The following is a 12,033-nucleotide window of genomic DNA, read 5'->3' as shown; positions in this document are numbered from 1 at the left end:
CGCGTGTATTTTTGTAAAATTACATCGTTTTATAACGTGTAATAGTTGAATTATCAGAAAATATTTAATTGTAACGAAAACATTTATACGAAGTAATAAAGGAGTACGAGCCAAGACAGGATGTTAGTGTATAAATAATTTTAATTTTTAATCTATTTCGAAAATAATACCTCAGCCAGGGTTTGAACCTGGACCTCCCTCTCAGAGGGTAGGTAAGCTAAAAAAATTAAAATGATTTAGACACTAACATCCTGTCTTGGCTCTTACTCCTTTATTACTTCGTATTTGTGTTTTCACATTAGAGCCTTATAAATTTTATTAATTGTGAAGACATTTATGTTATACCGGGAACCTTCAGAAACCTCGTCTATGTATTATCACGTACGTATATGGTATGCGGTACTCTAGGATTAATCGGTGAAATGTCTCCTCCTATGCTAATTAGGAAGGCGAGCCCACCTCGAATGCGTATCATTGAGTGTATCCAGCTTTAATCACGCGTTTAATTAAAAAAACCTGCTGTCGTTGCCGGTTTGATCTATGGACCATTGACCACGGAGAACGTGGCGCAAACAAGCCCTCACTGTAGACTAGTGTAGACCAATAACGTGACATCGTAGACCAATAGCCGGCCAGTGAATCGTCGGCGGGCTCGATATTTAAAGCGGAACTCGAGGTTCTACTTTAATCGGGCACTCGATAGCGTCGTAGAAGGATACTCTTTACCGTTTTCCTCGATTTCGAAAGCTGGCACGACCATCATGGTAAGTTGGAGAACAGTCACCTGATAACAGACTTATTTTTTATCATTTATCTTGATTAACTTGTTCACTGATCACAATTGCTCCTCTAATGTGTAATTGTCCAACATTTATAATTTGCAAAACGGAATTTTTTAAAAATCCTCCATAATATACACAGAATAATTATTTCTTAATCGGATTTACTCCAAATATACGTCAAAATAATCAATTCCTCGCGTTTGCTTCCAGACGACCTACACCGATAAAGGACCCAAGGTAGACATCATCCCTTATCAAAGTGTTGGAGAGAAGACAAATTGTTTTCTCGCTTGGAATTACTACTATTATTTCAAATTTTTATATAGTAATTATAGAGAAAATTGCTACTAGAAACGTGACGCGCTATATTCATACTTTTTCAGCCCGTTGGAGGAAAATTCCTCAGTTTCGATCACATAAGATTCTGGGTCGGAAATGCGAAACAGGTAAGTTCTCACGTGCCAATTTTTTGGAAACATGAAGAATACCATAGGAATAAGTGAGAAACGTATTGTGTTCAATATGATTCTTTATCTGTAGCTGTCTTTGAGTTTTATCAATTATCAAAGTACGTATCAAATTATAAACTTCGTTGGTTTTGGGCCCTAAATTCATCTTTGTAACGTTTCCACATATCAAGATATCCACATACCAAGAAACTAAACGTAACAAAGTAAAGTAAATATTTACAGATTATACGTGAAAATTGAACAACAAAATTACTTGTAGGTCGCTAGTTTCTATCGATGCAGGATGGGTTTCCAGCCGTTTGGATATCGCGGTTTAGAAACTGGCTCCAGACGAACAGCCGCGCACGTCGTCAGACAGAACAAAGTAACTTTAAATGCATGCACAGTAAAATAGATCAAAGTTAGATAATGTTGGAAAAACATCTCCGATATCGTTACCTCGTTCAGTGGCTTGCTTAACGAGATAAAGAACGGCATTTTTTCGAAATCTTTGATGTAATCTACCGAACCACATAGAGCTTCCTAATTATCAAGCTTGTAATCGCAGATAGTGTTCGTGTTCGAATCCCCGTACGAACCTGATAATGAAGAAATGTCGAAACATCTTTCCCGACATGGGGACGGCGTGCGAGATGTTGCGTTCAACGTTGAAGATGTCGACACTATTGTTAAGGTAAAGAAACAAGGGAGACGCTTCGTCTTCGCCTAAAAGTATAGTTTTCATGTTGCAAGAAATATCCTTTCCGGTATTAAAATAATTAAAAGAACCACTTAAACTTCTTTCCTATCAAATAATAGTAAGGTAAATGTTCAAGTCTTCACTAATATTTTAAACAACGCGTGTCAAAAGATTGCCAAGAAAAGGGGCGCCGAAATAGTGCGCGACATATGGGAGGAAAGCGACGAGTACGGCACCGTGAGGATGGCCACCTTAAAAACTGTAAGTACAAAAAATAATACTTTCCACGTGACCCGCGATATCGTCATCTCTTGTCAATTAATTCAATGTCATTTTCAGTATGGCGATACACTCCATACGCTCGTCGACAGGACGAAGTACAATGGCTTCTTCCTGCCAGGCTTCACGAGGGCGACAGAGGACACTCTTCTCAAACAATTGTACGCAATGCAAAACGTGCGATTCTTTACAAAGTAGCAAAAACTAGAAGCATTTTACTCTAAAAAGTAAACTCGAATGCCTTAATAATAATATCTCACAATGTTCCTGCTTAACGAAAAAGAATATCCTTTATTTGTTAGAAAAGTAAAGGATGTTCCTTGTTTTAAATTACAAGGTATCTAAAATATCCTAGACTTTTGATCTTTAATATATCAAGTTCAAGAGAAACATAAGGAATTAGTTAGATAGGAGGCTGACTTTAAACTTAAATTATATCGACATATTTCTCTTAATTCTCACAGGCCAGAGATACGTTTAAATTTCGTGGACCATGTGGTGGGTAATCAACCAGACAAGCAGATGGAACCCGTTGCGAAATGGTATGTAGATTTATCTACTTGTGAACATAAACACATTTATGGTAATGAGAAGTCGTATATATAATTCAACACGTTTTTTCTCTTAATTCTAGGTAATAGTTGATAGCAGCGTGTGTAACAATTCATTAGTAAGATAGTAACTTAGAATATTAATATATATAATAAAATGCGCGTAATAAGGTTGACTCTTATCGAGTTGCATGAAATTCATAAGTTAAACATTCTCAAATTTCTGCCTTTGATAAGATATTCTTGGGCTAAAAGAATAGAATACTAAATTAAGTGACGATTTCTCTTCCCCCTTATCTCTCAGGTACGAGGAGTGTTTACAGTTTCATCGGTTCTGGTCGGTGGACGACACGCAGCTGCACACGGAATATTCCGCTCTACGGTCCATCGTGATGTCGAATTGGGAGGAGACGGTGAAGATGCCGATTAACGAGCCCGCGCCGGGGAAGAAACTCTCCCAGATCCAGGAATACGTCGAGTACTACGGCGGCGCCGGCGTGCAGCATATTGCCCTCAATACCAGTGACATTATTACAGCAGTAAGTAATTGAATATCCTAATTGCACTTCTGCTTAACGTATCCTGCAAGATGCATGTACTATGCAGTATAGAAGCGGCTCTAAAAAATCAACTTTTTGATCACAAAATGGTCTCTTAATACTTTTATTCTTCGATTGTAATTAATTAATAATAATTGACATATAATTTGATATTTTTATTTTATTAAATTATATTTCCTAAAAAAAATAGTCGTGCGCTCGCAGCAAGTCCCTCCGCACATTCATTCTCACACTCCATTTTGCAGATAACGAATTTGCGTGCCAGAGGGATGGAGTTTCTGCACGTGCCCGATAGTTATTACGACATGCTGAGAAACCGCCTGAAAGCCAGTGGCACGAAAATCGTGGAGGACATGGATATACTACAGGTACCTTTATTGATAACGAATTAGAACTCCGGTACAAGTTGCAACGCGTTTACTATTGATTCGATCGCGTTATCGCCTTGCAGAAATTAAAAATACTAATAGACTACGATGAGAACGGATATCTTCTACAAATATTCACGAAAAATATGCAAGACCGGCCGACGCTGTTCATAGAAGTCATACAGAGGCGCAATCATAACGTAAGTATTGAAAAGAGTAGCATCTAATTTTACATCTAGTTACAAAATTTAAATATAACACCTAAAAACGTGAAAAATTAACTGGTACTTTAAGTAATCGCAAATTCAATTTGCCATTTCTTCTTTAGGGTTTCGGCGCCGGCAATTTCCAAGCGTTGTTCGAAGCGATCGAGTTGGAGCAAGCAAAACGTGGGAATCTGTAGGATATCAACATTGCTGCTGATATATATATGAAAAATTAAAACCGTTAGTCGGCGTAAAGTAGTCTTATAAAGCAAGAGTGTAGGATGCGTATCTTTGTACTTAATTGTATTTGCTCTACTTATACGAGATATCACATGAAAAGGTATATTATATAAAATCTGCCTCAAGATTTATTCAGCACCATCTAACATTCTGATACATTATCACTATTGTTAATAATTCGTTCACATTGCAATAGAGCTTGTATGTTTTGTCGCGACCGACGAAAATGTCAAGGTTTCACGTTTCCGCCGTGTGGAATAGATAATCAACTTGTCTGATTAATTCCGTATTCTTGTATTTAATGGCCAACATTTTTTTGTGTTACAAAAATACACAGCATTTCGAATGTAAAATATGTTACAATACATTTCAAAGCGTAGTAATGCAAAGATATTACCTGCCGTCAAAAATCAAATTCTCAATCAATGAGACATTTATGTGTGCACGTTGTGCTAGTACGTATAACTAAGAAATGTAGATTCGTTTTTTTTTTTCCGGACACACAGATATCTGCGCACCTGTGTGCATATATGTATTATGTTGTACGGAGAAAAGCGACGAAATTAGTTAAACTGTGTGATATCGGATGTTTCTCGATTGGTTTTCTTTTTTCCTTATCGTGGCCAAGATATAAGCGGAGAGATATTCTTCATATAAAACTTGTAATATTATCTATAGAAAGAATGGGGGATAGGTAGGATGTGGTTGTGACGAGAGGGTTATCGATGCGATTAGGTGGCTCACTTATTAATCATGATCTCCAGGGCATCCGGTCGCTCGACAACCTGCCTGCTCACACGCTCGTCGCGAAAATCAGCACGATCTTCCTCGTTCATGCGCTGTCATGAATGCTAAGGCGGAAAATATCGTGCTGACAGTAGTACGAGTTACCCATTGGCTTCAGGATAAAACATTGCGAGAAGGCGTGTGGTGGATCCTCGTCTGCCTGCAATTAAACGCAAGCTATTATATTACGTACTTTTAGCAATATATGTGTGTTCAAGCACTGCGTAAAATAGCGCTTGGTAATAAAACAACGTTAATGCTGATTAGATTGGATGTCGAAGTATTACATGATTCAATTTTTAGTGTTAAAAGTACGGGTCTCTTTTATGCTAATTCGCATTGTAACTTAATCATCGTTCCAATTTGTTCAGCAATTTAATCTTGTATCAAGCTATTTGTAACGCGTTAAATGAAATCAGTGATCCTAGACTCGTACATTCGCGCAACTTTTACGAGAGCCGGCTAACCTGTGGCTTGCGCGTCTGAGATCTCCGAATTGCATATACATTTCATGGATATTTATGTAACGTGCTCACTTTAGATTAAATAAGTTTTTTAAGCAAAATATATTAACGAAGAGATAAAATTGCGTGGGGAAAATAGCAATTAAAAATAAAAACAAGTAACAAAGTTATTGAGAGAAGAGTATCGAGCTGCAAATTAAGACCATCGTGGGAAATGTTGATGAAACTTAAAGCTATCGCAATTAGTTATCTTAAACACAACAGATTTTTAGCACAGCCTATTTGGATGCGGGGATACGTTCTTGCGTTTCACTGCTCCAGAAATTTTGTGCTAAATCAAGACAAAAGAAAAGTGATATACAGCGAATACATGATGTGAAAAATCGGACAAGGCTTGCCTGTTAACATGGTACGCAGGGCAACGAAGGAGATTTTGCGGTACCTGAAGCCTAAACCGTGTTGTGTATCGCAAGTCTGAAGATGTCGTGCTGCACGTAAAAGCTGGTACCGACCGGCTTCAGGACAAATGTCTGGATGTACGCGTGAGGTTGATCTTCGTCAGTCTGCACGATCATCAATAATCATTGAACATTTTTCTGTAGATCGAGGTACCGACGAAAACGGACCACAGAACTTATTTCCCGCCTACACTCTCTACCTACAGATTCTATTTTAGTCCCGTCCGTGTTTTCCCATGTAAAAATTCGTCTTACTTAAAGAAATCTTTAATTCTGATGCATACTAATTTAATTTTTGTACACATACGTACGCAAAAATCAAGCTTACAGAACCGTGAAAAATTGAGAATTAAATTACTGAACCGATTGGTCTGGCATAAAATGACTCTCACACTTACTTAAAATACATGAACTTTTTAACTTTTTAAAATAATTGTATTATAATACGACTCAATGTTGCCTCCACTGAACAAATTAATTGCACTTTGCGAGCTAGATGCTTTTTTTAAAAAAATATTTGTCGTGGCTAGCTGTACTTTCCTTACCTGCAACCTTCCTAGTACATTAATGAGAACACCACCATCGAACATCGGTTGCGAATCGATCGCTGTTATTATCCGATTTATTTTTTGAAAAGATAAGCTCTGAAAAAGAAAAGGAAGTTAATACAACAGTGTACTATTAGCACATCAATTCTTTTATCGGCTTTGCAGTAATAATGATCGATAACAATGAAATAAGGTGCAAAAATCAAAATAGAAAGATTAAACGTAGGAGCCAAACATATCTGACGAAGCGCAAATACAAAGTCTAACGTACTAGCACACATATATTATGTATATCTAAGTACTGTCGTTTCTGTCCGGCTCCGTCTCATCGATCCTTCTACATTAATTTTGGACTTCTCAAACCTCACGATACTTTTACGCCAGAATAATCTTCCCGTTTACAAATCGACCAGTTAGGAGTGTCGAGTGAGCTTCCAGATTCTCGGTAATAAACTCTGTATATAGAAAAGTATCAAGATCAAACTAAACGCTACTACGCAAGCCTCCTACGAGGAAGGCTGTGAAGACTATCGTCTTCTACGAAGAGAACGTTTCTCCGGACTCTGTAAACTCCTCTTGGGTCCTACCGACACTGGGACTTGGACGATCCACTAGCAGGAAGAATACTCCTCGATAGAGCCGCAAGACGAAAGACACCTCTCGCGAAATGGACCGGGCGCGAATAGGCACCGTAACCGTGGATCGATCGCGGGCCGGCGGAAGGGAGCTTTACTCACAGTTAACTTCTCCATGATTTTGATTGCGCCCTGTATCTGCAAGCCCTCGAACGTCATGAAGGATGTCTCCGCCTGAAAAAAAAAAGGTTATGTCAGTCAGTGGCGGGACCGGACGGGGAAATCGCGAGGGAGTCGCGGCAGAGTCGACCGGCCCCGTGCCGGGGTACCGGGCGGGGTCGCTCGCGCCTTACGTTGTACATGTTTATGAGGTTCGGCCTCTGCGCCGGGTCGTCGAACATCGCGTAGTACTGCTGGACGAAGCCCTTGCCGATCGCCTCGTACGGCACGTTCATTGCCATGGTGCTGGCGGTAGCGACGGGTTCTCGCGACCGGCGACGATCAGCGTCGGAGCGTCAGACACGCCGTTTAACGCGACCTTCCACCTCCTCCTTGGCTCCACGCGCGTTCCCGTCTCGACCTCGGATCCTGCGGTACCTACGAGCGCGAAGCGGCGCCGTGCGACATCCCTCGTGTCGTACGAGCAGGAAACGTAGCCGCGGGGAGTCCTCTCGCGATACATCGAAGACCGCCGTCGTGGGGACTTCTCGAACGTTCAGCGGCAGCTGCACTTCGCGGCGCTCTTTCTCTCTCCCTCCCTCTCCCTCTCTCTCTGTCTCTCTCGCTCGCTCACTCGCTCACTCTCGCTCTCGCTCTCGCTCGCTTGCTCGCTCGCTCGTTCCTCAAGGAGAAATAAAAAGTCAAGATGACAGCAATGTGATGTCAAATTGACCGAATTTACGCACCATATTTCGATCAATATGACATTAAATTGACACCTTGACTTTTTCTTTCTCTCCTCGGATCGCTCGCTCGCTTCCTGCGCGGGGCACCCGGGCATCGTCTTCTGTCTCGTTTCAATCGTGGAAAGTGCAGATGATCAGCTGTGTGCGTGTCGAGGTAATAACAGGTGCCGATCCGCTCGGCGTTACGAACGCTTGAAAAATGCTTCGATGCGTTTTTCGTCCCCTCGTTTCCTGCATTTCCCCAAAGTGGAACGCTTCGAAGGGTTTGTAGCGTAAAGTGAACAAAACCGCGGCGGAAACGACTCAACGCGTTTGACTTTTTTGTCGAAACGATACCGCGTTAATGCTATTTTGGAATTGTACGGGGCTATTTCTGCCTTTTACCAACGCTCGAGAGAGCCTTTTGCTAAAGCACTGTTCTCTCTTCCTCTTCTCGTCGCTGTAAAAAAATACACATATACATATAATATATGTATTTCTTGTATTATTAAAAGTGCAAAACGAACAGATGAGAACGAGCGAATATTCAAACGCTGGCCGTTTGGTTCGAGCTTCGAGCGCTCGTTGTTTGGTTCGCGGATTTCTTCTCGAATCGAATCGAATTCGATTCGAGTCCGGATAGTCGATGCACATCGACAGCTCGATACACTCGCCTTTTCGATAGTTCGATCTAGTCGATCGAGTCTTTCAACCAACCAGAGAATTTATCAATCGCACAGATTTTATCGCACTTTAAATTGTCGATTTACATAGAAAAATCACTACGTGTCGGAAATTACAGAAACTCAATATCTAGTTTTAGGCTCGAGAGATTGAAACCTAACGACGCGGTATAAATAAATGTAAAAAATAAATTCCATTTTTATTCACATAAATTAAATCCTTTTATCGTTCCACAGTGAACATTTTTCGTCATTTCATATTTTATTTAACATATTGTGACGTTCAAACATAAAATAATTTTGTTCTTCTTTTTCCCAATTTTATCTCGTTTCGTGAAATAATATAGATAAGTAATATAAATAAATTTAATATCTAGTTTTAATTTAGACATTAAAATCTAACGATAATGCGTATAAATAAATGGGAAATCTGAATGCAAAAGATAAATTCCACTTTTTCACAAACAAAATCCTTTCGTCGTAACGAATATTTTTACTTCACATTTCGTTTCAACATTATCACGACGCTAAAACATAAAATGCTTCGCTTCTTTTTTCTCGATTTTATCTCGCTTCAATTCGTAGAATAACATACCTACTATATCTAGATTAAATTTATTATCTAGTTTTAATTTAGAGATTAAAGTCTAATCGTGATGTGTGTAAATATGAAGTAAACGTAACACATAAAGTCCAGTCTCACATAAACGAAATTCTTTCATTGCAACGAATATTTTTAGTTATTTCACATTTCGTTCCAATCTGTCGCGACGCTGGAACATGGAGTGCTTCTTTTTTCGCGATTATATCTTTCATTCGCAGAAGTGATAAGATCTACGATATATAAGTAACATATCTATGATCCGCGCGACTATTTTGCCATTATAGGTATCAAGCAAAATTATATAATTTTTTCGCGCGCCTATGTTCCTTGTCGCACCAAGGTGAGCGGCGTGACGTAATGAGACGCCGCCGATGCGACGAGAAAAATAATCTCGAAATCTCGCCGTGACTTTCTTCCCGGCGGCAGGAAATTACCCGTAACGCGCACATCACGTGGACCACCGCTGAATATTTGCGTATCGTAATCATACGTAAGCACACGAATAAATAAGATAATAGACCTCCCTTCGCCACGCGCGCTCTCCTCGGATTTCATTTGCAGGCGTACGACGATTGAAGATAATGCGACTTAATTTCTGTGATGAGCGCGAAGCGCGCGCGAGTAACACCCGCGCGATTCAGCCGCGTATCCGACCCCAGTGAGAACCCTAGTAGCACAGTGCATGGACCAAACATTGGTTAAGGCCTGTGCCCGCGATGCTAGAACTTGGTTCAACTTCTAGTTTCGAGAAATGAACACATTTTGATTGTTAGCCAATCAACTTGCAGCTATTCCACGAAAGCACGTTGAACCAGGTTTAAACATTGGCCCCAATATTTTCCGGCGAGAAATGATTCGTCGAAATGATATCGAGTCGACATCGACACAGTCAAATTCGACGTCGATTCGGCATCAATCGGCGAGTCATCCCGCTGGGTTGGTTGTAATCGGGCCAACTCAAGGAGAAAAAGAAGTCAGGATGGTGTCAATTTGATGTCATATTGACCAAATTTATATCAAATTTCGGTCAATATGGCATCAAATTGACATCATCCAGACTTTTTCTTCTCCTTGGGATGCACTGTGCTATTAGGGAAATGATTCGACATCTCTCGCTGGGACGAGATCGGCGAGATCGGGATGCAGGGCGCGACGCAATTAAAAAAATCATATCTCGCGTACGTTTCCGGGAAAAGGAAATCAACGACGGGACTCGCCGGCGCATTCTCGTCGTTTTGCACTGACTTTGGGTTTTCGTTCTAAAATAGACGAAATCGAGACGTGTCTCCCTCGTTGAAACGTCTATCCCCTCGGTATCCCCGATCGTCGCGTTAGCAAAACATTTTTCTGCCGCGGCCGATCTTCAACACCGTCGCGCGCGGTCGTGTGTACACGATAACGTTGATCGTTGCATAATACCCCTCCCGGTATTGCAACACCATTGTGCCATCCGCCATTAACGTCGAAGGCATTGTTGCATCGCGCCGGCCGCTTGTTTTCGCCTTGAGCATTCCACGGCGGAGCTATAAATGCTGAAACTTTAATAGAGTTCCATCGCGATGAGCGAATTGCGCATAGCCGCGGATGAAAAGAGAGCGGCGACTTTTTCGAAAGAAGCGCGTCAACTCGCGAGCCGGTATGTCGAGAAATAATAGCGCGGCATTCAACGACGCTGAAAAACTAAAGGTACTTACTGTCGGTGCCAGAAATATTAAAATATAAACGGGAAGAAATGTGTACGTTAAGAGGAAGCTACCCGGCGAGAAATGACTCGTCGATCGATGTCGACACCGTCGAATTGACGTCGCACAGAAAAAATTTCCGGATCCAGTGCTATTGCTAGAGATGTGACATCTCGATGTTGTTTCTTGGCACCTTTTGCGTTTTGTTTTTCCGGGCTTTGCTTTATTTTTTGATAACATTTAGATTCGTATGGCTCAAATGTGATAGACACAAAGAAGGAATAAAGGACTAAGAGCCGTGACAGGGTGTTGATGTCTAAATATAATATTTCAATCCTTTATTCCTTCAAATTTGTGTCTATCACATTTGAGCCATACGAATTTTATTAAACATTTAGACTTTCCTCGGTACAACTTCATGTTGATATACAGAGACAATGATTCAATCGTTAAGGTTTTATCGCAATAAAAGTACGGGTAAAAGTAAAAACGCGGAATTATCGTAAGTTGAATAACGAACACCAAATAAATTATAATTGTGACATGTGTCAATTAAATACATGTATACTTATGTATGTACATACACTAGGAATCACTGATGCCTTTCCACGTGAATTTGTGCACATATCAACACATTTATACCCTTTGCATACGTGGAAAATGTATATGTTTACGCGCGTCTAAATACATATGGGAAGGCATCAGTGATTCCTAATGCACAAACAGATGTTTAGATAAAAAATGCGATAATTATCATCGCTTGACGATCCCACTGACCCTAACAATAAGTGTCAAGAAAAACAGTTCGCACGTAAATGATATATTGTATTACATTAGATTGCATCGTGCGTCATGCATCATGTTCGTCATATATTATTCCGCGTTTACTGTTTCATTATTGAAAAATAAACGACAAAAACTCGTAAATATTGCAACGGAATTGTACATTCTGAATAATTATTTGAGATCGGTATTGACTGGAACGATAATTATATGCCGAATCGAACAGATTTGAAAGTGACAGCGGTGAGGTTTTACGATCCGTCGTAACCCAGCGAGAAATATATGGCTCGTCGATGTCGAAACGATGCCGAATCGACGCCGTCAAATTGATGTTGAATCGATGTCAATTTGACAGTGTCGATGTCGACTCGACATCGTTACGACGAAGTCATTTCTCACTCGGAAACGACGCAGGTGCGCATTTCGAGCGG

At 40.4% G+C, this 12,033-nt stretch overlaps 2 protein-coding genes across 5 annotated transcripts; one reads left to right on the top strand and one right to left on the bottom strand.

Annotated features, from left to right (window-relative positions):
* The first annotated feature begins 625 nt into the window (after window positions 1-625).
* LOC105561361 (4-hydroxyphenylpyruvate dioxygenase) lies at window positions 626-4,488 on the top strand. Its single transcript, XM_012011270.1, has 12 exons — window positions 626-764; window positions 993-1,019; window positions 1,166-1,228; window positions 1,512-1,616; window positions 1,800-1,925; window positions 2,103-2,192; window positions 2,271-2,371; window positions 2,675-2,752; window positions 3,066-3,300; window positions 3,567-3,689; window positions 3,773-3,889; window positions 4,018-4,488. The coding sequence occupies exons 1-12, from the start codon at window positions 762-764 to the stop codon at window positions 4,090-4,092; spliced, it is 1,143 nt and encodes a 380-aa protein (XP_011866660.1). The 5' UTR covers window positions 626-761; the 3' UTR covers window positions 4,093-4,488.
* LOC105561362 (probable nuclear transport factor 2) lies at window positions 4,028-7,675 on the bottom strand. Of its 4 annotated transcripts, none has more exons than XR_001008904.1 (5): window positions 7,320-7,674; window positions 7,129-7,200; window positions 6,389-6,487; window positions 4,880-5,081; window positions 4,028-4,108 (listed from the first exon to the last, which is right to left on the bottom strand). XR_001008904.1 is itself a non-coding variant. In XM_012011272.1 (5 exons), the coding sequence occupies exons 1-4, from the start codon at window positions 7,425-7,427 to the stop codon at window positions 5,835-5,837; spliced, it is 393 nt and encodes a 130-aa protein (XP_011866662.1). In that variant the 5' UTR covers window positions 7,428-7,675; the 3' UTR covers window positions 5,004-5,081; window positions 5,828-5,834. The 4 variants fall into 4 exon arrangements, 2 of the variants coding, with proteins under 2 accessions (XP_011866661.1, XP_011866662.1); XM_012011272.1 differs by lacking the exon at window positions 4,028-4,108 and adding an exon at window positions 5,828-5,948 and having other exon boundaries at window positions 5,004-5,081; window positions 7,320-7,675; XR_001008903.1 differs by lacking the exon at window positions 4,028-4,108 and adding an exon at window positions 5,784-5,948 and having other exon boundaries at window positions 5,006-5,081.
* Between the last annotated feature and the right edge of the window lie 4,358 nt (window positions 7,676-12,033).

The sequence above is a fragment of the Vollenhovia emeryi genome, unplaced genomic scaffold (genome assembly GCF_000949405.1).
Source record: "Vollenhovia emeryi isolate VEMERY1.0 unplaced genomic scaffold, V.emery_V1.0 DF939208.1, whole genome shotgun sequence".
Taxonomy (NCBI): Eukaryota; Metazoa; Arthropoda; class Insecta; order Hymenoptera; family Formicidae; genus Vollenhovia; species Vollenhovia emeryi.
The sequence above is the reverse complement of the archived record's forward strand: the minus strand, read 5'-3'. Positions and strand labels throughout refer to the sequence as shown.